Here is a 27,177-nt window from a genome sequence, read left to right as displayed (position 1 = left end):
TATATAATTTATTTAGGGGGGCTGTACTTTTAAAGACCTATGTTGACCTGGGTTGTCTTTGTTTGATATTTACATTTGTTGACTGACCTTAATCATTAAAGTGGTGAAACCATGAGGGGGAAAAAAGGAATTTAACAAAACTTCGTCACTGCACTGCACTTGTGGAGTTAATCATTCTAATTGATCAATAAACTGAAGTTCCATAACGTTTATCATCCCTGATTCTCAGGTAGGGATGGTTCAAACGGTGGAGGGTGCCCATACCCAAAGTGGCCCCTAGATTATTTGTGACAATGATACAAATGTTTCCGCCCAAGCAACTGACCAGTTTTAAGTGATAATTGCCCGGTACAACAGAAGATGGTCGACATCACACAACACTAGCGCGTTCTTGATGCGGTCCACGGAGGCTACATGAGGATGAGCCTTTGATGGCGTTGAAGGACTCAGCCTCCTAATTGTCTTTCGAGAATTTGGAAATCACGTGCAGTCGAAGTGCGTGGCGAGTGACATCATGCAGCCGGAAATGCGGCCTCCGGCGGACGCAGCCTGTGACTTTGGTCACAGCCATAGACAAAACACCATTCAAGCTACGGTGCATGTTTTTGGAATGTGGGAGGAAACCGGAGGACCCGGAGAAAACCCACGCAGGCACAGGGAAAACATACAAACTCCATACAGTAATGCCGGGGCCGGATACGAACCCATGACCTCTGCACTGTGAAGCAAACGTGCTAACCAGTCGATCACCATGCCGTCCCATTCACGATTGTGCGGAGTGGAAAATAAGCAGGTTACGCAAGACTGCACGTACTCCCTGGCCTTGAATTAATTAAAGTGCACGTGATGGATTCCAACCAGCTGCTGATTTCAACAAGAACTGTTGACAGTTGTTGAACGTGCATGAGGACATACTCCAAGTTGTGTACTCCAAAAACACCGCCTTATTCAAAGGCGTTAAAAGTGTTCTCAGCGGGTATGGTGGACAAGCGGCTTTAGTTACAAATGGTGCCATCGGCTTCGCAGGTCTCCTTCAACGACGACAAGTGAACGGCTGCGCGAGTGGGTAGGCCTATTCAATTTGAATGACATGCAGGACAAACCGAGTAACATTAAAATCTTTCATTGAGTTGATATGTATGAAAAAAAAATGCACCTAAAGAGTTCTTGCACTTAATGTTCAATTGTTTTGTGCCTTCATTGAATTTGTTTTTTTATGTACAAGAGCCTTGCACTGGGGAAAAAAAATTATTAAAATAATTACTGGTATGTGATGTTCAAATAATGACAATTTTCTGCTTATATTAACACCTTTACATGCTTTCTCAATAAAGAATGGCAACAATAAACACATAACAAAATATAAACAATTTTTGCAAAAATAACATTACACACACAATGAGGAGTTGACAGGGATCAGGATCAGCTGGATGGAAGTTTTTGGAGAATCCAGGCTTTCAGCAGCTCCATCTCTTGCAGGGAGATTTGGTGGTGGAGACCGGGAAGGGAGTGGAAAGTGGTTTTCATCCCTGCCTTCTGTAGCAATACCGATGTGTCCTCTCCCCACTGATGAAGCACCAGCTCATCACTTGTCCCATGGCACTGGAACAACTCCGGGAGGGAATGTCCCGCTCTGACGCGCTCTTCCACTGCCTTCATGACACAAAAACTACAAAAGTGAGGGCCAGTGTACTGTTAATGTTCACAAGTAATCATAAATATGGTGGTTTGACTGCGATGGAGTAAGCAGAGTTTTGCGGGAGCTCCGACAAGGCCTTTTATAACTCCCGCTTTTAGTTCCACGGTAATCAGCAAAAAAAAAAATATATATATATGACCTTTTCACACTAACACCAAAGACGCTGAGGAATAACATCCAGATGGCAGCCAACCTACGGAAGTATAGATTTACTGGCGCCACCAATACTAGGCCCAATGCATCCTCAGAGCAGAGTGCTTCCAGGTGTCCCGTTGGACAACCCACTCGCCCCACAGGGCCCCTGCAAAATGCATCTTTCAGAATTGAAGTCTGAACTTGGCATATACAATATTGGCTGGAGGTGGCTATATTTGTGATTAAGTCAATGTTACGAAATTCGAGATTTTGACTCAAACTACAAGCAATGAAAATGGATACAGTATTTATTATCGGCACTCACGGGTGACCCAATTGACCCTATTTGTCACTCGGCGGTTGTTTTGGTTTTTTTTTGCCTTGTGAGCAATTTGAGTTATGACCCACACCCATTAGATGGCAGCAGCAACACATGTAGACAGACAATAAAACTACATGTCGGCATCTATTCTTTATCCTCTGCAAAGGACTATCAATGCAGACAACTGAAACTGTTTATGAATGAATTGTATGGTGCCCCAGAAGGTGCATAAAATCATGATGCATAAACTGTTTTTTTACATCTTTACATTCCCTTTAATTGTCGGAATACAGGATGTATTTCAAGGCATACAATGCTGTGTAGTGTTACTTTTCTAATAAGATGGTGTTTTTTTTGAGAAGCAGGAATTAATGGCATTTCTATTCATTTCAATGGGGAAAAACAATTTGAGGTACAAGCATGGTCAAGGAACAAATTAAACTCAAGTCAAGGTACAGTAGTATCTGGATTTCTGCATAAATTTGCCATAAAATTTTAGTACAAGCAGATTGTTTGGCCACACAAACATTAAAATTGGAAAAAAAAACAGCAACATCCAATTGGTTAGTTAGTTTAAGAAAATGGTGTTTGGCGATTGTGACAAATGATATTTATAAAATAGTAAACATACTTTAGCTTGCAATTGTAAGTACAGTATATAAGCTCGTGCATGTACACAAACACACCATTTTCAATTCAAAGCACCAAGTAGCACGTCAGTCTATGGACTCTGGACATTCATTCAAGTGGAATATCCGGGGCTCCTGACTTTTTTATTTATTTATTTTTTTTACTCTGAGCACACCCCCAGACTTAAAATTTTAGGGTTGCTGAAAGAAAATTTAGGGGTGCACACTGGAAATTGACTCGCAAATTAAATATTCATGTCCCTCCATTTTCTCTGTGTTACTGAGGAATACTTGCAGTAACTACACCATTTTATATTAACATTTCATTGTGCAATTTTCCACAACATAAACTCTCTGTATAAGTTACACAATGGGAGGTATGGCACTTTCAAATTTCATCTATTACTAATGGCTAAGAGAGGAAGTACCGGTAGTGAATCTCAGTTGAATATTTCTTGAGGATGCTTCAATTTAATCCACAGGTTCTATAGCCTTATGTTTGAAAGTACCTCGAGTCATTTTGAGTCTCAGCAGTCAAATAATTGTCCACACAGTGGAGATACTCTAAGTTACGATTTGCAATCAGAACCCTGTCAAACTTTGATTTGCAGCACCAGAGAAAAGAAGCAGTATGTTCACTCCATCTGTGCTTTATGACACTTTTGATACTCGCTCAGAAACCAGAAAAAGGGAAAGCAGAATGTATGGGACATACACAAGAGATTTGCCTCCTTTGAACAGTTATTAAGAAAATTCAGTGTTCATAGTCCAACTTTTCTGGCATTGGCAGCAAAGATATTTTAATATATTCAACTCAGATTGTTTCCTGTTGTGTACACCTCACATCACTCCTTGATGAAATTTTATTGTAAAACTGATATGAAACACATGAGTAGAATTGATATGTTACTTCAAACAGAAAACCTGGCATAGAAATGTGTACAAAAACACGGGAGGCAGACATGGGAGGTGAATATACAGTATCTTAAAACCAGTTGCTCTGGAGCAGTGGTTCTTAACACACACACACAAAATATATATATATATATATATATATATATACACACACACACACACACACATGAATTTTTACAAATTCAAGATATAAAAAAAACGCATTTATTAAAAACAGAAAAAAAAGTAAATACAATTTCAGGAGACATAAGTATACTTTTTAAAAAAAATTGTACGGCATACTATCACGACAGTCATACGTTGACTACTAAGAAAACTAAATTTCCCACGGCACTGATTGGACAAGCAATGTCATGTGATCATCTGCAGCCAGTGATGGCCAAGTGGGCGTGTCATAACTAATTAACATGTTGAGTAGAGTGTGTCTCACCCTGCTTGGCAGAGTGTCCGTCGAATCCGTGAGACCGACTCACCGAACCCCTGGGGCTCGATCGAACCCAGGTTAAGAAACACCTGCTCCGGAGCATGAGGGTGGCCAGTACACCCTCTCCTCTAAGTGCATGATACTGGCCAGAAGGCTTTTTCTTTCTAAATGGATGGACTCCCTTCTGCCAACATGCAGGCACTGCATGTGAGAGGTTGCGGGTTATGTATACTCAAGGATCTGATTTAAGATGGTATGCTATCTGTTTGGCATTTATATAATTTGTTGCAAATATGGCAGCGACTACTCTGGCTACTGGATAATCGTTTTTGTAATTTCATCTTGAAGCATAACGTTTATGCAAAGACCCTCTGTTCGGCATCCCAGGGAGGTGGAAGGAGGTTCCAATTTGTTTATGTAAGTTGTCTGTTTGTTTATGTGTCATTAAAAAAAAAAACACTTAAAATAATAATTAAAACGTCAAACACTTTGATCACGAATGTAACCAGAAATAACAGGGGAGTGACTTTGTATACATTTATGTGTTGTACCTGAAAAGCAACAGAGTCTTTATTGAGGAAACCTGAGAGCGCATAAACCCCAGCGACATCAGGGTGGTAGCGACATGCCAAGTGGAGGGCCATAGCGCCACCCATGGAGAAGCCCCCTTGCAATTGGAGAGACAAACAGAAAAATAATAGATTATTTTCCCCCCCACATCTGAACAAGGGATGGACCCATGCTACTTCTTTCAGATAAACTACAAGTACAGGAACTTAAACATGGGAGCTTGCCGATACCGAGTACCGATACTTGGTCATGCCATTATGTCTTTTTACAATTTTGATCACAATTGACGACAGTTTTATTCTAATACAAAATATATTTCAATGAAATTAAAAATAGGGTGGCATGGTAAACAATTGGTTAGCACGTCCGCCTCACAATGCAGAGGTGCAGGGTTCAATTCCGGCTCTGGCCATTGTGTGTGGAGTTTGCATGTTCTTGTGCCTGCGTGGGTTTTCTCCGGGTACTCTGGTTCCCTCTCACATTCCAAAAAAATGAACATATCTTTTACAAAACATTTCATGAAGCACCTTAGATTTCCTTAGACAAATGTGCATTTTACTTTTATCGTTCACATATATTCATTGCAACTGGTCCCACTGATTGTGCAAAGGCACAAAACTTTAACAATTGGTCGTGAAAAATAGAGTAATACATTTTAAGAATAAATGAGATTGATAAAGAAAGGAATTTAAAAAACATTTACACGTGCATATAAAATCTAAATGTAATCCCTGCCTACACCTTACAAACTAAGGAGCGTGCTATTAAATGTGTAAATGTGAGAGTGCTATTGATAGCGTCTGCTGTCATGGGTCTGTCTCAGTGACGGACTGAGGCTGCTGTTGTCTTCTTCTCTGATCAAAACAGTGTCCCCTAGCGGATACTCAATGAATTGCACCTTATTAAAAATATTTATTCTGTGTCTTTTATGCATTTTCTTCACTTTTAAATTATCCTGTGGGGCCTGATTGAACGGCCCGCGGACCGTATGTTTGACACCACTGCTTTACATAATCATCTCGCGGGCCGGATTAAAGTCCTTTGCGGGCCGGATCCGGCCCGCGGGCCGTACGTTTGACACCCCTGCTCTAAACTGTCCTTAGGTGTGATTGTGAGTGTGAATAGTTGTTCGTCGATGTGTGTCCTGCGATTGGCAAATAGTTCAGGGTGTCCCCTGCCTACCGCCCGAAGTCAGCTGGGATAGGCTCCAGCACACCCACAACCCTCATGAGGAAAAACAGATTAGAAAATGGATGGATGGATGGGTACTATGAATTTATGCAGGGCAACTCATGGCTCACTTTCAAAAAAAAAAAAAAAAAAAAAAAAAGGAGCAAGAAACAAATCATAAGTTCCACATCATCAACTTTTTGGTCTTGTACTTTGTAATAAGCCATCCAATTCTATCCTTAATCTTTCACATCTGTGTATACCTTGGAAAGTGTCCAAAGTACCCAAAATCATGTCAGAGAGCTGAAGGAAGAAGAGTGAAAGGAAGAAATGGGAAATGTGGACTCCCGTATTAACTGACCAGTCCAAATGAAAATGATAATTGGGTGCAATCATGAATACTGTAAGTGCACTTAGCAAATTTAAAAAAATCATTTAAAGACTGCAAACATCTCGAGGCAGCAATGCTTAAAAAAAACCTTTACACCTCCTTACTATGGAAATGGAAAGTAAATTGAACAAATTGCGTGTCCAAAATACATTCTACTTCATCACTTGGTGAGGCCAGTGAAGTTCTCTCCCACACACGAAAAAAAAAAAAAACTCCTACTTTTGTTTCAAACTCTCCCCTTACCACAGAAATGGAAAGTGAATTGATCAAATTTCTTGTCCAAAAGACATTCTACTTCATAGCTTTGTGAGGCCAGTCAAGTCCTCCCACACCAAACTCTTTGAACCATTATAGGTAGAGGCTTGAGGCGCTAGGAGGTGCTAGAGCTCCTCCTGCAATAACCGGAGCACTCCACCTCAAACATTTTTGTCATTAATTATTTTTTCTTTATCACTGGGAATGCTACAATTTGTTAAACAAAAGTAGAATCAACACCATATGTGCGACAAATGTAGCCAAGGGGACAAAGTCCCTTTCGTTAATTTGGAGACGTGTCACAAGACTTTTGCGCATTACGCCCACTGCCAAACTACGACACAGACAAAATGTCGATGCTCGTCTTATTGGATCTCAGTAAAGCATTTCATACAATTGATCATAATATAGTGCTGAACAGGTTAGAAACTTGGGTGGGATTAAATGGAAAGGTCCTAAAATGTTTCAGGTCCTACACGGAGGAAAGGAATTACTTTGTGAGCATTGTAAGTTTTGAATCTGATTGTGGAAATGACGTGGGTTCCCTCAAGGGTCAGTTCTTGGGACCCCTTTTGCTCATTCTGTATATGTTAGCTTTGGGTCAAATGCTTCAGAATGCCAATGTTGGCTATCATGGTTATGCAGATGACACAACAGCTACAGTGTATTTATCAATGTCGCCAAATGATACCAGATCAATTAACAATCAATTAATTCACTGTCTAGCAAATGCACAATTGGTTAAACCAACATTTCCTTCAGCTAAACCAAAACAAGGCAGATGTAATTGTTTTCGGCAATAAAGAGGATTGTTGTTAGAAAACACCTGCAGTCACTCTCTTGAGAAACCAAATCCGAAATCTTGGGTTGCTGATCAACTCAGACCCGACTTTCAGAAAGCATATCAAATCAATGACTTACACACCCTTTTAGTAGCGGAAAAACATATCCAGATTGGCGGACTGCAAGCTCCAAGCAGACTAGGAGAAAATTATCCATGCTTTTATCTCCAGTAGACTTGATTATTTTCGGGAGAGCATCAAACAGCTGCAGCTCATTCAGAACGCTGCAGCTTCAGTTCTGACCACAACAAAGAGATCCGAGCATATTAATCCAGTCCGAAAGGCTTTACACTGGCAATTAGCTGTAGAATAGTTTTTAAAATGCTGCTACTGGTCTATAAATCACTGAATGGTTGGGGTCCTGAATACCTCAAAGAAATGCTGATTGAATATAAACACAGTAGGACTCTGAGATCTGCAGACTTGAGTCAATTAGTGGCACCCAGAGTGCAAAATAAACATGGTGAAGCATGAATAAGGTCTTCTGAACTCATTTCTTTGTTGGAAACAAGTCTTAGTTTCTTTACTTTTAACTGGTTTTAACGTTTTTTGTTAATGTGTTGTAATGTTGTCCATGTACACGCTTTCGGTAATGTTTGTCAGCGACTTCTGTTTTCTCTGCTTTGCTTCTGAATGTTGTTCACTGTTGTGTGTATAAATGCTGGTAGGTGTTGTCTCTCTGCCTGTGTGAAGCACATAGAGTTGCCTTGTGTATAAAACGTGCCATATAAACAAAGCTGCCTTGCTTTGCCTTACCATTGCAGGTCCAATATAATTTGGCTCAATTTCATGGTTGATCTATGTTAGGCCTGGTTCTTTTCCAATCTGCAAATGTTTCAGTGTCCCCCTTAAGCGTACCAGAATTAAATTTTGGTTTCCACAGCCCCTTTTCTCACCGTTCTTGGTTTTCGGGGTGTTCACCACAGGGCAGGACACAGGAGGGCGCAAGGATGACGGCGGCCCAGCTCAAGCGTGTCCATATTTGGCCCTGGTTGCTAAGCTTTCAAACAGGTAGTCGGCATAATTTGGTCATAATGTCGTTAGAACAGAACGCTTTGGCTTAATTTTCAAGAAGGGGGAAGAGAAAAATGTGATCCAAGTGAAGCATTAGTAGCTACATTTTTTTAAACTAACATTGTGGAACACATTGCTGATAATTGCATCTTGAAGCAACTGACGCAAAATCCTGTAATTAGGTGCCTCCAGCACAGGCGTTGTTGATTCAACAAACAACATGACATCATTTACGGGCAGCTAGGCTATATCCACAAAGACGTCCACTATTGCACAAATCCTCTGCACCGGCATGATTCTGCTCAGTTTAACACTGGCATCAAAACAAGTCCAGAACATTCAAGTTCACATTCTATTAAAAATACAAAGAAAATAATGAATCAATGAACTGTCATCGACAATCACTTATCATTACAACGAAGAAAACCATTGAATGTTCATCCCACACATCTGTAAAAAGGGTTTTGTTTTATATCATATCCTAACCAATAGATACAGATAAATGAAATTATGATTTTTAATTGTGACTCTGTTTGTGCCACAAGGTCAATGTGACTATTTTATATGAACGGGATTGGCACCGTATGATGTGATGTAAAATCACTGCAAGTATAGCAGAAGACTTTGAGAAGATTGTGAAAAGGTCCTCGGACAACTATCATTGAACACCTGCTCGCATTTGAAGTTATAGTTTTTAGTCACAGTCTAGTCTCAGATTGAGTTTTCACAAAGACTAGGAATTTTGCAGGGTCACTATTTACAAGACTACAACTGGAATCTTGAGGCATTTTTCCCCCACAAAGTAAACTTCTCCCATCATTTTTTTGTCTGTGTTTTCCCTTCGTCCATGCTGCTCGAGATTGCAAAGTTTCCTGTTTCCGGTTTTGTTAGAGCTCATTTATTGGCTGTTGGCGATGTCACATCACCGCCACATTACGCCAAGATTAAGAAAAGACGCACCTAAAACAACTGAGATTACCACCTTACACTAATCGATCAAGATGACGGGAGTGCACTGAACTCCAGTAACTCTAAAACTTCCATCTGCTTTTCAGTTTTTAGTCTGAGACTGTGAAAATCGTTCGGGGTTAGCTCAGCATAAGTTGACCTCGTGGTTTTCTGCCTTCAGAGGTATCATGAGCGCTCCAACTATGCTCAAGGATATTGTGCAAACCCAGAAGTGGGTGTGAAGTTTAACACCTGACGCCACTTCTCCTGCCCCCGCTGGCATTAACACGCAAATCAAACTTTTTGACTGTGGATGTCATGCCACTGTGTGAACTCCTAAAAGGCACACGTGGCTTGTCTCCAAGTATATGCAAAATTTGTGACATTAAAAAAAAAATCTATCAAAACGTCACGTCGTCCACTAAAAATGATTTAACCATTGATCCATTTTCTTGTTTTCATTTGTTAACAGTTAACAAATGAACACAAGAAAATTGGTAAAGGATACTGAGGAAAGAATTTGGCATTCCACGATACTGACAATTAATGGAATGTGTATTCAATTTGAAATTCGCTCTCCTCATACCGGAACAGCAGCCTGCCCCCTCAAAAATGATTTCCATAGAAAATTCTAGTGCTTGTCAGCCAGGGAAGTGCACTTTGGGTACACAGGGCTGCATTTCTACAGAACAGCCAAGTGAATCCACTGAGTATTTATAGTTAATGACAAAATGTTATGATTTAGTAAGAACGTATTTCAGCACTTTCCCATGAGCATATGTTTTTTCACTTGCAGTACTTAGGAATCAAGTCGGGGAGCTTTTCTGGCCCTTAACACTACGCCTTTCACACAGTTCTCTCAAACCCCCAACGTCCCCTGCAGCACTACCTTCATGGTTTAACGACTTGAAGGTTAACCCTTTCCCCGCCGCTCTCAGTAGTTTCCTCTTTCAGGGGTGACCAGCAATCGTGAAATTAAAACAGTTGATGGCCTACCATATGTTTCCTGTGGGAACTCTTACCTTACTCCAGTCATAATATTTATAGTACTTCGTCCGACTCATTGTATTTCACAGTGATTTAGATGGGCTTGATAAGAGTAATATTTGAAGCAAAAAGCTTTTTAGGGCAGAGAAATGCCTTGACAAACGCTTTATTCACTGTTGGCAGAATATAAAAGGCCTCAGGAACTTGATGAGTCGCATTCTTTATTTTATATCATGACCACGGGAGGCAGGGAGTAAGGTTTTGTGACTCTTTGCGAGTTTGTGTATGTGAAGGGGAACGGCATTAGAGGAAAAGAGATACTGTGAGAAAGGGAGGGCTGTGAGTGAGTGAATGCGTGAAAGGGATAGAGTGGTTGTGGTGGGAGTTGACAGATTGCATCGCCACCATCCTGCCAAAGTAAAAAGATCTGACATAGGGGAGGATGTTGAAGTCAGTTACTGATATGTTGTAACCATTTTAAATCACTCTCAATTTCATTCATGATGCTGTGCAGAACAATATTTAGACCCCTTGTTGACAAAAATAACTCCTCTTTTTTCCCCACCCATCCATTTTCGAATGTGCCTATCCTCACGAGGGTCGCGGGCATGCTGGAGCCTAGCTCCGGGCAGTCGGCGGGGTGCACCCTGAACTGGTTGCCAGCCAATCGCAGGGCACACATAGACGAACAACCATCCGTGCTCACAATCGTACCACAGGACAATTTAGAGCAGGGATCACCAACCTTTTGGAAAATAAGAGCTCCTTCTTGGCTACTGATTAATTCAGAGGCTAATGATTAATTTGCTCGAACCACCTTCATATGGTATATGTAATGATTCATTTTTAACACAATGTCCCAACTTCACTGGAATTGGGTTGCACAAAACATGCTTCGCTTTTAAAACAACAGTAGCCGCGAATGCTAAAGTCAATGTAATATTCCACCGAGATGCTAACGGGGAATTATCTTTGACTTCAGGAGTGATATCCCTTCAAATAACCATATATTCACGCGCAAATGCTGTGGAAACACATACACACAGGGAAGATGACACTTCACCAATCTGTGAAAAAAAACAAGTTCAATTGCAACCTACTTCTTATGTCATTCTTGTGACAGTGCCCCTAAGAAGCCAAGACGCGCCTAAACAGACGGTGTTTGTTTTAATTGTTTTTTTTTCTCCAATTGCTATAATTTTTGTACATTCTTATTTTACAATCCTAATTTTTTTCATTGTTCTTTCAAGTTATATTTTCAATTGAGTTTTCAAGAATTCAAGGAATTTTCCTTTCCAAATATTTGAGGGTCCAAGGACTTTTTTGTCATACCAACACATTTCCACAGGAAATGTGTTATGAAAATAAGATTAAAAAAATAAGGCTGATGCTTATTCGAGGCTTCTAGGTGTGCAAAGATGAAAGGCAGCAAAGATGTGGATGTAGCAGAATGAAAATGTTAGAGGCATGAATTTCACATATTTATCATTTAATACTTGACAAAAACATGAGCGAGTTCAAGAATAAAGTATTCAACATGCATGGATGAATGGGCATGAGGCTATGGAGTAGTTGAGTTTTAGTAACTGAATAAAGACTAAGTTTTTATTTCATTCTCAATCAAAATAGTCGTGATTATTTTTTTTTCCATAATCGCCCAGCCTTACCCTTTCTCCATCATGCATCAATTTTATGGAAAAAAAATGCCAATTATTGCAGTTCCAAGCAATATAATACGATAAGCACAAAACACGGATTGTGTATTGAACTAAGAGTGAGAGATCAGATAGGACCAGATTCATACCGATGATTATTCGATGTTTGGGGATCCCAGCAATGACTTCGTCCTGAATGATGGACCCTAAGGTGCTGCACATGGCATCTATGGATTGTAGGTGCTCTGCGCTGTCGTATGAGATCTTGTATCGGTCAAACCAAACGGTGGACAGAGCTCCATGCATTGGTGTGTATGGTCTGATTGGAATTAAGGGGTCAAAGGTCAGCTCAAATTACAGTGACATGGTAATTTTTCATTATTTAAAATGTTCACACACAATTTTGTAATTGCAGAACTTTAAAGGGAGACAACAATTGCTTTTGGGATGCTAGCTGTCCTTGGATTTGTTCACATTTTCCCCACCTTCAAACTTAACTTTCAACCTCTCTTGTAACACTTTTGAGGTCAGTTTACAAATTACATGTCATTCAATTTTTGAGGTTCGACTGTCCTGTGCTTAAAAAGGAAATTGTTTGGTATCAAAGACAGAAATCAATGGCCAAAGATCACTTCAAGACTGACTCAGTGTAAACATCCAAATATTTTTTTTTAATTTGTTAAAATTTGTCACTGTAGTTATCGTAGCTAAATAAACAAGGTTCTGAATGGACAGTATTAGATTAAGGATTGGTAAATTCTGCTCTGAATGTATTTTCAATACACACTATCACACGGCTAGGTCATATTTTCATCAACAACCATGTAAGTTGAAAAGGATTTTCATATCAACACCGCCAGTGTTCCTGGTTTTGCTCCAGGCACATGATCAAAACAACACCACACCCACTCACTCACTCTCTGTGAATTCTCTCCACAATGACCTATTCAGTTCACACATGGACTCAATCGGATCTTACACAGACTTTGTACAAGGAGGCTGGCACGACTGCTTAATATCAACTTTAAACCTGTCTGACTGATTCAGACATATGCGCTCTTCCAAACGCCTCCAAGAAGACGATTTCAAAGAATTTTGAGCCACCTTTGAGACATATTTAGTACATTGACAAACAAACACACACTAACCATACCTTGCTGGGGCTGTGGGGTAAATGACTCTGATGTGGGCAAAGGTCAGACCAGGCATCATCACATCTCGAACCCAAACTCTTAATCCTTGCCCTGTGTCACCTAGTTGTGGAAATTAATGCCATCAGCGTACCGACTATGGGAATCATGGAAATTATATGTTGATATTGTGTCCTGCGTAATGTCCTGATCTCTTCAACACACTATTATCCTTTTACATAGTATGATTAACTCTAGAAGGAATCCTCCAAGTAAATGCGCTGCAATACGTTACATGAAAATGCTGCACAGCTGTTTCAAGGGCTACTTTATTCCTTAACAGATGCTAGATTATCTATGTGGACCATAACACGACAGACGTTCTTAATCTTTGTGCTAAAAGTAGTCTTTTTAAATAGCAAAATCCGTGAAGAAGTCCGTTTTGACAACCTTGAACTATCCGGTTGACTATTAAAAAAATAATCAAGGTCTTACTTCTCGCATACTTGAGAGTTTCAGAAACAACGCACCTGAACCATGCAGAAAGATAACCGAAGCGGAGTGCTTCCCTGTGGGAGACACAACACACTTGCGAAGCTTGTGTATAGCAGCCATGACGGTAAAGACCGGTAACCTAATCTCGCGAGAGTACGCGCGATGCAGCACGGGATGGAATCTTTCTTTCTTTCTTTTTTTAAATTAGTATTGAATATTTGCACAAAAATAAAAAAATACGATGACTATTTGTCTCTGTTAAATGCAAACACGTACACTCGAATACAAACAAAAAATATAATCTTTTCTAATGATTTGTTTTCAATGCTTCTCAGTTGCTTTGAAAATAAAACAACAAAATAAGATAAAATAAACAAGATAGCCACATCGCAATCAATCTTGGTCATGCTTGATGTGTGTGAAGCTCTCCATCTCCTGTTGAATTTGAGCTGTGACCAGCCAGTCTGCACCAAAGTGTCTGAAAGCAGTGTGGAGTTTAGGATTCACATTGGCTTTGTCTTTAAAAGCATGTACAGTCCTCCCCAGTTGAGACATAAAATCTCAGCAGGGTGCTACAATCGTCAAGGCTCAGTGAGTCACATGGTTCTGTCATACTTGAGAGGATGTGATTTTTTTTCCTTCCAGAACTGTGGTAAAGATGAGAAGGTGAGCTTGCTGGTATGGTAGAGGATCATAAAAATGTCTGTGCAAGGTGTTCTCAACACACAGGATTTATACCCCCATGTAATAGCCTGGTGGAAGTACAAGACAATATGGCTGTTTGTCTCCTTCTGGTAGAACGCAGTACATCTCCAAAGTCTGGACATGTAAAAAATACAGAAACTATCTACCACTAATATAAAATAGCAATTAATGCGTCAGACAAAAACACAATTTCAAAACCATATTATCTGCTCATCACTGTAGAGCCTATATATAATATTTTTCCTCAAACCATTGTATGTTGGATATCTGCTTAAGTCTGACGTCAACTTATTTATTTTAGATAATAGATTTTCTATCATAGCACACCACTGCTTTCATACTATTTTCAGTCCGAGATGTTGCCTCATAGCTCCCCCAGACCTTGACAAGCAGGTCTCAAAGCTGCTTCTTGTTCTGTTTATTACCGAGGAATGACTTCAAGTCATAGGGTGTGTTTGTGTGTTTGGACCATCCGTGGTGTACTTCTCAGCAAAACCATGCCTGAGTTTGTCCTTGGCTTTGAAATCTGTCTGTTACTAATCTGTGGAGAGCACATAATAAGGCTTGGCAAACATTAGTTCTAAGAGCTCCATGTAAATCTCCCCACAAGTTGGTGGGAGTTTGGACATCATTTGGAAAAGGGCATGTAAGTAAAAGGTATCCTTTGGGGTAGGCTATTTCTTCTTTGCTGTCCTTCGGCAGATTCTGAAGGACACTGGCCTTGTTTGGTTTAGCAAACTAGCCATCGGGAGAGCTGGGGGCATGTGAAACAGGTGAGAGGATGAACTCCATGACTTCCTCAATTCCTCAATCTGTGACCTTATGAATAGCTGAAAGGAGAGGTTACTCTGCTGTATTGCACAGAGAACTGTAAACGAGAATAACCAAATTAGGAAGGCATGGATGCAACATACCTTTAAAGAGTCTTTTTTGTGTCATGCAATGTGCCAATTAGCTTAACTTTAATCAATATCCAACTTCCACGTGCACTGCAGATGTTAGTTTTAGCCTTTTGCTGCAGTGATCCATTGTCTTGATCTTAGTTTTTTTTTTTGGGCGGCCTATGAACCCCTTCCTCTTGGAAACGAAGCAGTCTTGGATGAACTGCTCTTTGGCAGCCTCAGCCTGCAGCACGTCAACTTCAAGTTCTGGATCGATTGGAGCCCCAGATACTGGAAAGTGCAGTCAGCATTTGACAGGGATTCTCCAGGGGTTTGTGAAGCCTTTGATGGCAACGTTGACACTGCACTGCCTCTTGAGACTTTTTGATTTGGTCAGCTCCAGCTCATAATGCTTGCCTGCCATCTCAGCGTTGTCGATCATGCCACACATCTCAAGAGTAAGCTCATAGAGCTGAGCCTGGGCAGAGGTTGTGCAGCACCACTTCCGGCATGGGCCGCAATTGCTGACGAGAACGAGTAGGCCAGCTGCAATGTAAAGAGGGATAATTCTAAATTGTATCCATCACAACCAACATTTTGTTGTATTTACATGGAGGTGATAATAGTTTTATCTACTGGTACATACTGACATACATGAGACTCAGCAAACTTTATCAACGTCTAATGCATCGTCTTGCTGACTCCTGCGAGAGCGGCAAGGGCACACACGATGCAACAATGATGGCTTTGTGCTTGATGTAATGACCAGAATTAACCGCTCCCCAATGTTTGTGAGAAAGACCTCAGACAAGGTAAGCGCCTGCAGGAAATAAAAAAGAACAACAAATGATCCGAAAAATAAACTCCCACTTCACTTAGTGTTGCCAAGAAATCTAAAAAAGGGCAACTGCAGTGATGCAAAAGTTCAAATGTCTTGGTTTTCATGGCTAAATAGCAGTAGGGGGCAGTCAGTGAATCACTGACGGACTCCCGTTTAAAGCGTCCGTCACTAACCCGAACAGCAAAGACGACCTTCGGCAAATAATGTTTTCTGGCACGCGTTAACCACGTGACGTCCACACTACCTAAATTTCTGCTTGTATAACAATGTATGTATTTTTTTCTGTAAAGTGGTTCAAACTATTTGTAATCGAACACAATTGTGTGCTGTTACCCTTGTCATCATTTTTTCTAAAATATCGGTGACAAACTGTAATTTGGCAATGATGGAAGTGTTGTAAAAATAACAATGATGGAGTGACAGACTGATGACTGATGTACTGGCGGGCCGGCCTCTGGTGAATGACGGATGAGGGACCGGCAAAATTTCCCGACGCACCCATCAGTGCTAAATAGGGAACAATACAGATTGGTTTCTGAAAGCATCTATTGATAATAAAAGTGGTTTCAGAATAATTGTAGGTATGAAGGGAAAAATATATCTTACTGATTGTTTCAAATAGTATTTGAACTTGACAGGGCAGCGGAAATGGCCTTCTGCAGGTACCCACTGATATGTGAAAATAATTAGGAGAAAAAAAAACACAGTCAAGATGTGGTCAAATATAATAAACAACTATTTCAGTGGATTCCCAGTATAAAAATTGTAAGGGAAATGTGTTCATTTGTCTCCGTAAGGTACTTATATCAAAAGAGATGGAATTTTCCATGTCATATATAGATGTTGCGGTTTTAGGTTGGGTAAAGTAAATGGTTACAAATAAGGCTTTCCAGACATTATTTCAGCTTGGTACCTGCGAGATTCTGAATATTTTGAGACTTCGTGGATAAGAAAGAACAGGCAGAACTGGAAAAAAAAGGCCTTTTTTGGTTTTTTTTTTATCCAGACAAAAAAAAAAAAAAAAAAAACCTTTTCCATTCTAGACTAGATCAGCAGGATGAAGACTGAAAGGATGTATTTCTGGTTTTCATAAGTCTTAGGGCTTTGGAGAAAGAGACAAACTTGCTATCAATGAGGGGTGCGTCTGTTGATGCACTTCCAATTTCCATATTTCATCTGCGGCAGTAGAATTCCAAGCCACCTTTGGTAAGGATTGAGCTACTTTCACATTTTGTTCTTGTGTTAATGTTATAGTAAAGTGTGGCATACAAAAGTAAGAATAATTCACTGCGAGTGTTATGATTCCTCTTTTCGTGGATTTGCCATTGTCGTACGATAGTATGCCTTTTCTCCAAATTACTTACTTTTCACATGTGGATTAGGGAAGCCAACATTTGGTAATGCCACTTCTTGGAGAGGATTGGTGATATAATTTACATAATCATAAACAGACAACATGCAATGAAACTGAATATTATGAAATAATATCTAGATTGAATAGAATGGTCTGCCATGGTTTAGGCATGCACAGTCATGAATCCTACACTGCCGCTGTTATCTTGATAAATACAACATGTTTTCCAGCACTCTGTCATACTGTGTGGTGACCTAATGGAATGTCTGGATCTGCATATCAGTTTAAACACATTTGAGTATCTTATCTTGTATAAACCTTGGCCTAGTTAGCTTGAATTCTGGTCATTTTCCTAAGCCATGCACTCACTGGACCACACAAATTGTGTCCCTGCGCTGAACCCTTCTCTAATAATACAATGAGCAGGGGAAAAGTGTTGCTTTAAAGGGCCTAAAGCAAATAGAGTTACTGCTTGTACTCATTGTATTGAGATTTGACGGTATCACAATGTTTGTGATGACCTTATTGATAGACAGACTCTCTCAACAAAAGCTAATTATGAAAATAAGACTTAACTTAAAAATAAATCAAACAAATGCCTTATGTTTTTCCACAAAGTCAGCATGTGTGTGCCAATATTAAGTGTAGATGAGAGCCATTCTCCACTGAGAAATTGTATAGTGTTACTTTTGGCTTGTCCCATCACGAGCCACCACAGTCACTTTTTTTTTTTTTTTTAAACGCTGGATATCCTTTTTGTACACAACCCACCCATTTTTGATCCAGGGTAGGAATAATGAGGCTAAGATGGATGAAAGGCAGCAGCTTGTACTACTACACCATCAGAGTACTGAGGAACCTTGTGTAGTAATTCATCTGCAGCAATTCCAAGCTTCACTGATCGTTCATTTGACCACAAATGGGCCAAAACAGAGAGGGTTCGCAATGAATACGTAATTGTGCGTGGGTCACACATCGTCCAGAGGAAGAGGTCATTGATAAACTGACAAATTCCTTATAACTGACATTCTTAATTCTGGCTACTGCTGAGGAAGTCTATGGGAAAAGTTCAAGTTTGGCAGAGATGTAGCCAGTAAGTTGGGACAGAGCTGGAGCTTTTCCTTCTTAATATTCTGTATGACAGGCTGAGTACACACTGGACAGATCAACAGTCAAAGTCAGGACTGAGGCATTGAGATAGACAACTATTCACATTGAAAGAACCCAGCTCAGAATCAAACAAATCACAGATTTACCATGTTTGAAAACAAAACAAATCCACATTTTACTGTATTTGTACCATTGTACACTGCTTCGGTATTGAGATAAATTATGTTTTATTTCAGTTAGCTGTCAGGAAAAGTGCCAAGAAAGAACCTATGACATTGTGATACACATCTGGATAAAAATGCATGCTGTAGAATTAATTTTGTCGTTCGTTGGTACAGTCTGCTTGCATTGGGGCATTGATCGGTAAAAAAGGCTATCTGTTTGTGGCAGTTTTTTTCCCAGACTGAAAAGTGTTTAATCGGTACCTACAGGACTGGAGTGGAACAGTATCACCCAGTTCATCAGTTCAACAAATGTGTGTTTAGGTTGGTAGGGCTTAGCTGTGATCCATTTTTATTTGTAATCAATGTTCCTCTCCTTCCTACAATGTAGAATTTGGCACAGTGGTACCTGTCTAACCCCACGACACAATGTATGCACTATTCACCTAAGTATCTTGCTTCAGTCCAAATGTAGCACGCAGCCTTGGCAACTTTTTCTAAGCTTTATGGCTTCACATCAAAGACCCCCTCCTGCACCCTTGCCGGAGAGCGCCACATAACTCAACCGACATGAAAGTACTTTTGAGTGTAAATTTTTTATAGCGAGGAAAAAAGTAAACATGCAGAACCTTTAATGTAGTAGATAACTGGGTGGTTGGTCAATGGGTGATGCAGTGACGATACTAGAATGTCTCACACAATTTGAATCAGCGCAGTCAGCTTGAAGTCGGCTTTTCATTGTGTCTTCAACAATGACAATAAAATATTCTTCTTTCCTATGTTGCGTTACCTTTAACTTCTCTCACAGTACCACTTGTTTTGTTTGAACTGAGCATTAGTATATATATATATATATATATTTTTTTTTTTAAATTTTTTTTTTTGAACCACCACAGGAGCAGAGGTTTTGGAAGTAGAGGAATGCTTACTGGAGGCCAAAGAATTTTCTGGCAATATCTCTTTATTCTCAGGCCTTACTTTGATGAGGATGGAGGTATTCTATTTCTAGAAAATTCAAAGCATACTGTACATGTCAGTCCAAAAGGAGGAACAACACGATACAGCCCACTTTGGTAGGCCCCATCAAACTGTCCCAAATCTATCCCAAATGCCTAAATGAGAATTAACTTGATTATGACCGTCTTTAAGACTTGATTGATTCACTTTCAAAAATGTTTTTTTCCACCTGCAGTTTTCACACTTCTCACACAATGTACAGTTCTTCCTCTTGTGCAGTATCCATTCCTCAGATGAGGCTTGGCTGATTGACGAAAGTAGTTCTGGCCAGATACTGTATGCACAGCACTTAAAATGGGAACAGTGTATCTCATTCATATTGAGCCAGGTGGAATGAATTGAATTTTCCTTATCCTGCAGGAAAGGAATAAACTATCTTTCAGTACAGTGATACTCACCTGGCTAGAAGTATTTTTAGAAACTAAAGATAAATGATCCAGTAGTCTTGGTTCTCTGTTCTGCTTGGGTTGCTCCGGGAAACTTGGTATATCCTCTCTTGAATTATGTGTTATAAATAATAACTTCAAACCAGACCAATCCCATCATCTCAAAGCAAAAAAAAAAAAAAAACCCACAGACACGATGGGGGTGAAGTAATCATTCACAATGTACATTTTTGAGCAATGACATTAGTGTAATGTGCAAAAAATGGACATACATGAGTCAGAGAGCAATGGGATGCCAAAGTATGCCTCTGGGTGAAATGGGGACCACTGGGTGTCAGCAAAAACATGATTATAATGCTGCTACTTTGCTGGTTGAACTCAGCACTCACGGTCAGATGTTGATTTAGACTTCAGAGCAGGGTTTCTAAAAATAGTTCGGTTCAAGACCCAAATTAGCGATAAAGTGCTTTCATCCTCAGCACTTAACTTTACAAGTTCAGGGCCTATAAAGTAGGGTTTCAATTATTTTCATATTTTTATTAGATTTCCATAGCAGATTTTTATATCTGAGGAAAAATTCCCTGTCCCAAACTTGACAACAGAATGACGGTGAGGTATGTCTAGATTTTAGTGCCACTTTTGATTTTGTAGGTCATGATTTGCTACTTGAGTAACTGTCTGCATGCAGATTTGGTGTTAGACCACTGAGGTGATTAAGAAGTTATTTAACCTGTATAACCAGTACAGTACAACCAGTATTTATTAATGGAGTCATTCCACTCCGAAACATTTGAAATGTGGCGTGCCCCAGGGCAATTACCTGGGACCATTGATTTTTCACTTTTCATTAATGACATGCCTTACGTCCTGAAGAGGTACTGTACAACTTTCTATGCAGACGACGCTACTGTTTATTATGCTGCATGGAATGTATTAGAGCAGAGGTGCCTAATATGTCAATCGCGATCAACCGGTAGCTCACGGATTGGTCCCAAGTCGATTGCGAGGGGTGTAGAGGGGAAAAACAAAACAAAACATTTGTGTGCCTGTGTGCGTATTATGAGTATGATATATTCTTGTGTTAATGCACACTGCACTATTAGCATCCCATCAGTGTCACTTTCACAAAAGTAAAAATAAAATAAAAAAGCAGGTCACCTTTAACCGACGGTGGCGCGTGACCTACATCACCAGAAGTTGTTAGCGGTCAGAAGTCTGCAATTGCAGCTTGCGATCAGAGCTGTTGCGCTATACAGTGTATTTGCATTCTGACTGACTGCTTACCCAGTCCACTTTACAGGCCTAGCTGTCATATGTCTGTTTTTTTTTTTTTTTGCAGAGAATATCCCATTTGTCTACGAAACTACAACTGCGAGATTTGCTCCAAAGTGGAGTGGGCCGGTGTCCACTACGCTAGGTATACAACCCGTAGGCTAGCTGGAAAAGGACAGGAGATGGTGATGAAATGAAGTGAGGAAGAGGATGAAATGCTCCTTATTTTTGAGAGCGCTGATGTAGAAACAATTATGGGTGCGACTTTGTATAGTATCAATGATCCATTTGTTAACAGTGGTTAGATTGCAACATTTTTTGGAACATTTTTGTTTCCTTTAAAAAAAAAAACGATCATAAACCCCCATAGCATTGAAAAATGTCTTGCAAGATTGGGAACTTGTTGGAAATTGTTCTAACAATCAAAAGAAGTTGAGCCTGTGGCTACAAGAGCAATATTTTGAACATGCACCGCAGACATGGAGAGAATGTTGCTGTGACAATCAGTACAATTTCCAGGGCCTACCCACAGATGAGGAATACAAGGGGATTAGTCTGAAAATCCTAATTTGAAAAGACCACCGAAACACACACACTCTTTTCAATTTGTGGACAAAAAGCCCACGGAGCAACATGTGTATTGAACTTTCTGCTTGTGTTACAAAAAAACCCACCAGAGAAGATTCGTCGAGTGCCCCATGAAGATTGAAAGCAGTCAGACAAGAACGTAGGTATACTTTCATGTGTATGGAGTACCAACACTTTAGCATTAATTGCAGCAACATGTTGTTTTACATTTGTCTTAACAGTTCATATGTGACATACATGTGGGCTGTTCTTGCACAATATAAACTGAATAAGCCAAGAATCTCAGCACAGACCCAATACATTGGTCAATGAATCGGTATTTTAATCTTACTCTGCATATAATACTGTTGCAGTTATTATGTACCAGGTTTTCCTTCATTTTTAGTAGCGCATACTCAGTGATGTGGTTTTCCATGTAGTAGTGGGGAAGAGATTAGATGAAGGGGTTGGCTTGGTCCTATATCTGCTTTCAGGTAAATAAGACTGCCCCACAAAACATGACCAACTTCCTCACCTCCAAGCTTCTCCAGCTCAGTGTGTCCCCTGTGATCTGCCAGTGGATCTCCAGCTTCCTGATGGGAAGGGCACAACAGGTGAGGCTGGGAAGGACAACATCATCAACATGCACCAGCAGCACTGGGGCACCCCAAGGATGCGTCCTCTCTCCGCTTCTCTTCTCCTTCTACATGAACGACTGCACCTCAACGCACTCGGCCTTCAAACGACACCTCAATCAAGTCACCAGCCTCATCAAAGACGGCGACGATGGCTGCGTACCGAGAAGAAGTGTAGCAGTTGGCGCTCTGGTGCAGCCAATGCAACCTGTAGTTGAACACGCTCAAGACTGTATATGATCATGGACTTCAGGAACCATCCTTTGCCACAGCTGCCCCTCACACTATCCAACCACCTGATGTCAACCGTCGAGACCTTCAAGTTCTTGGGAATCACAGTGTCTCAGGACATGAAGTGGGAGGCTAACATTAACTGAAAAAGGCCCAGCAGAGGATGTGCAGTTGAGGAAGCACGGCCTGCCACAGGAGCTGCTGAGACAGTTCTTTCGATACTTATATGTCATGTCTTTGTTTATCGTAGTTGCTTGTTATTGAAATACTAGTGTAGCCTGTACTACCGGAGACAAATTCCTTGTGTGTTCTACATACTTGACCAATAAAGATGATTCAGATATTTCATACTTCATACATATGTAATTGTTTATCTATCTTTTTATGATTTTACCTTGACATTACTATTACTACTACTACTACTACTACTAATATATCTTGTACTATGACAAAGTACTACTACAGTGTACTAATAAATATATGAATAATTAGCATTTTCTTTATTTTATTTTGGTTGATGTTTTATATTTGATGGAATATACAGCACTTTGTTTCAGCTGAGGTTGTTGTCAAAATGCTCCATAGATGAAGCTGAGTTGGGTTTACTAAATTGGGTAGAATCTTTCTCCTTTTCACCACTGGGCAGCAATGGGTATTATTAAAGGAAGCAGACAAGTCCCCATGCCTCTTTCCAATAGGACTGGATTAGGAATGAGACTTTGAAGAAAAGGGTTACATTTCAAAGAGAACCAATGGTGGTGTGATGGAGAAACATGAGACTGAGAAAAATAGAGGGAAGGCATGATGAAGGAGTGTATTTTTATTTTAAGATAATGCAGTATTAATGACAGATGAGTTCTTTTCCGAAGTCACCCCAATGAGCATTTTTTGACATACAGAATAGTCATTTTTGATGTGTTCTGTCAGTAATGTATGGAGTCTGAACATTTCTAATTCTAAAAAAAAAAAAAAAATCATTCATATGTTGCTGATTATACTGGTATGAATGAATGAATTCCGAAAAAATAATGTCTTAATAACTAACTACGAACTAAGAAAACAAAAAAGGAGACAAAGAAGGAGGAGGAGAAGGAGAAGAAGAAGCAGACGATGAATATTTATAGACAGGAAGGGATGTTCAAGATGCTTGGATTGGATGCACACACACACACACACACACACACACACACACACACACACACACACACACACACACACACACACACACACATATATATATATATATATATATATATATATAAAGAAAGAAAACCACACAAGAAGGAAAGAAAAAAACAACAACAAACAGAAGTTAAGCGACTCCAGTCAATATTTCAATTACACTGTCCAACAATCTGTTGTGACCCTTGCCCTGATTCAGAAGTCTAATGTTTTGAACAAAAAGGCTGTACTTATACGAGACTACAGTGTGTAGATGTAGTTTGTTTGCATTGCAGGGTTGATTATTATTACTACTGTTCGTGCCCCTGGTCCAGGTGATAAGCACAGAGGAAAAAAGTCGGGAATGTGTAGGAGTTGACTATCTTATCAAGGGAAAAGACGCAGGAAAGATAGCGTTGGCATTGGTAGACCTGGTGATTAATGTACACAATAACGCTGACAGCCGCACCTCCCCCTCTCATACCTCTCCCAGGAGAGAATCCGATTTGGCACAAAAAGAAAAACAAGGTCATGAATAATCTGGTGTGAACAAGGCAGTCAGATGAATCTCAAACCCTCCTTTACTATTTTCCATCTGAAAATGTTTTGAAGACATTCCAGCTCTGTGGAAAATGTGTGTGGTAAGTGAATAAACAGACACTGATTCAATTCCAGCGTCATATAAGCTTGAACACGATCCTTGGAGGGGCTTGGGAGGGGGATCTGTGGGCCCGAGGCCTATTCGAGGGCTCCTGAGTAGGCTACATTTTTTTTGGGACACTCAATAAGCAGTATGTTAGGTCAGAAGTTTAAGGCTCATATTGTCCAGTCAGTGACAACATAAGTGATGCAAGATTTGTTTGCTACATTCAGTGCGCGAGAATAGTTGAAAGTGGTGGCAGGACTACATGAGGCTCATGCACCATGGTTTGCACATTCGACCGTTCTCGGTGTCCGTGCTGGAGCACCTGTTCTCATCAGCCTGGCCCCTTGTGTCTACCAATCAGCTTGTGGGTTCATTGTTTCCATTGAGGTTACTGTCTTGTTTCCTTATGTGGTGAGTTTATTGCTACCTTTTGTTCCATACGTTCATTCTAATTTTGTTAGGCTTTGTTAATTTGACAGCCCAAATTAATGAATCTGTATTGTCATGTTTTGGCTCTGTCTCTGTTTGTTTTCAGCACCGGCTGGAGTGGAGGATGTGCCTCCTCAGCAACTGTCAATGGCTATATAACCAATCAGTGGCTTGAAACACAAGAGTCTTGGGCTATGTTCACACAGGAGGGCAAAATGCCCAATTCAGTTTTTTTTTGCTAAATTATATCGCCAGAGTAGCAAGGGGAGAGGGGGTCGAAATATTTTGGGAAAATGAGGTGATGCTCCTCAATCTCATTTCATGCAGACCTCTACTAAAGATGACGTCACGTCATTGTCGCGCATAATAAATGAACAAGTCTGCTTGGCTGAATTATTATCATCACCAGGTCAACTTTATGCTTCATGTTTCAAGTGGAATTAATTCAAAGTTAACCAGGTCGGATTTGAAAAAAAATAATCTGAATTTTACTGTTTACACTGCATGAAAAATTGTGATACGTGTCTTATGTGGACAAAAAAATTGGAATTGAACTGCCGTGTGAACATAGCGACAGAAAAGATTGAGGTTCATCGATTCAGATGCTAAATATTCAGTTTGGAAATCAGCACTCATGAATGCAAAGCCCAAAGCCAAAGGATATACAGTAGAAAAAAATGTTTAAAAATGCCAATGTTTGGGTGGACAGGGCCTTTTATTCCAGTATTACACTGGGGGGACCTGTAGTTACTTGATGGATTAGCTGTCAAACAACCATCGTCTCTTCCTTCCTTGGAAACAAAGTGCTTTGAAGTGGATCGACCCTCCATCACACCACACACAACCGACAAGTTCACGTGTTGTGGTGTCTTGCTTTACTATGATGGAAAATGGATGGTTATAATCACCACAATATGGACAAGTGCTTTACACATCCAGACTGGGGAATATGCTTTTATTCTTGGTGGGAAACAAGCCTGATTTTGACAGAAATTGAAATTTCAGAAACATAGTGAAATGGCCACGGTTATCAGATTGCAGAACAAAATGAAACAGGACTTATCACCCCTGGTTGCCTATCAAACACTATGGGAAAATTACTAAACTGCGTTTAAAAAAAAAAAACCTGGAAAGTATGGTGAACAGTGGGCAGGCTTTCCATGTTTGGTTGGATTTCATGGTTTTCAACATGTTATGTTCATCACAGTCAAAATGAGCGAAAGAATCAGGGAAAGAGATACAAGTCACTTTTTCCACTCTCTCATTACATTGACCTCAGCTTTAGTGAACTAGGGGCCTGTCATGTAAAACAAGATTAGAGTGAAACAGCTGGGACTTTAATAATATCTGGGAGGATTTGGGGGAGTGAAGGACACCATTTGCGCTCTGTAAAAGTAAATGAATAAATCAATGGGAAAATGCTGCTTTAGTGTTGCAATTCAACCATAGATTTCTGTTAAACCGTGGCACTAATGTCACACAAAATTTCAGTGTTTGAGTCACCATTATGCTCCTACACTGTGTTCCAAGTGTGGTGATGACTATAGAACGAGGACTTTCACTTATTCCGATACAGCGTGGTAACCAAAAGTATGTTCATATCATGCTCCTCAGTACTACGCAGGTATCGTGACAGTACAGGCTGCATTAATAATCACTGTGAGTAGACTGAGTAAATTAAAACTGACCCAAAACTTATAGAAGGATGAATTACAAGCCAGGTCCATATCAAGCAACTCCTGCAGTCCTCTACTCTGAGCTGTGGCAGAGAGGCACAAACTATTGTTTGTGTACCTACCACCATGACACTGTAATACAGCAGTGTGGTCTACAAGCCCCTCACCATGAAACTCATTCAATAGACTCATGTCTGCTCCAAAAACTAAAGTTGTCCAATATAAGTTCTTATAACATATTTTCATACTATTCGTTAATTTTTAGAAAAATTCGGTAAGTGATGAGATTTACAACCAGTCATTTGACAGCTGGCTACTGGCTAAAATGAGCCCTTTCAGCTGCCCCAGCAAGTTTTATTTATTTCTCCTTCTATTAAAACATGAGAGGAAAAATAAAGTTCACAAGTAGGTAGGCATTCTTTTCCATACAATTCCTATTTCCGTGCTTGTGTTACAGCTGTACCTAATGTTTGTTTGTGAGGGCAAGAACAAAGACCCAATCACGCCTTTGAATGGGGGGGGGG

General features: G+C 40.1%; 1 protein-coding gene and 1 long non-coding RNA gene across 2 annotated transcripts; both read right to left on the bottom strand.

Annotated features, from left to right (window-relative positions):
* Window positions 1-1,299: 1,299 nt before the first annotated feature.
* lyplal1 (lysophospholipase like 1) lies at window positions 1,300-13,737 on the bottom strand. Its single transcript, XM_019880087.1, has 5 exons — window positions 13,617-13,737; window positions 13,110-13,209; window positions 12,106-12,275; window positions 4,676-4,791; window positions 1,300-1,653 (listed from the first exon to the last, which is right to left on the bottom strand). The coding sequence occupies exons 1-5, from the start codon at window positions 13,699-13,701 to the stop codon at window positions 1,423-1,425; spliced, it is 702 nt and encodes a 233-aa protein (XP_019735646.1). The 5' UTR covers window positions 13,702-13,737; the 3' UTR covers window positions 1,300-1,422.
* Window positions 13,738-15,340: 1,603 nt separating this feature from the next.
* Window positions 15,341-20,198, bottom strand: LOC109521872 (uncharacterized). The gene is made up of 3 exons (XR_002169450.1): window positions 20,049-20,198; window positions 15,822-15,987; window positions 15,341-15,713 (listed from the first exon to the last, which is right to left on the bottom strand). It is a non-coding gene; the product is annotated as an uncharacterized LOC109521872 (long non-coding RNA).
* Window positions 20,199-27,177: the final 6,979 nt, after the last annotated feature.

Source organism: Hippocampus comes, unplaced genomic scaffold (assembly GCF_001891065.2).
Source record: "Hippocampus comes isolate QL1 unplaced genomic scaffold, H_comes_QL1_v1.1 scaffold135, whole genome shotgun sequence".
Taxonomy (NCBI): Eukaryota; Metazoa; Chordata; class Actinopteri; order Syngnathiformes; family Syngnathidae; genus Hippocampus; species Hippocampus comes.
Note: the sequence above shows the minus strand (reverse complement) of the source record. Positions and strands in the feature narration are given on the sequence as shown.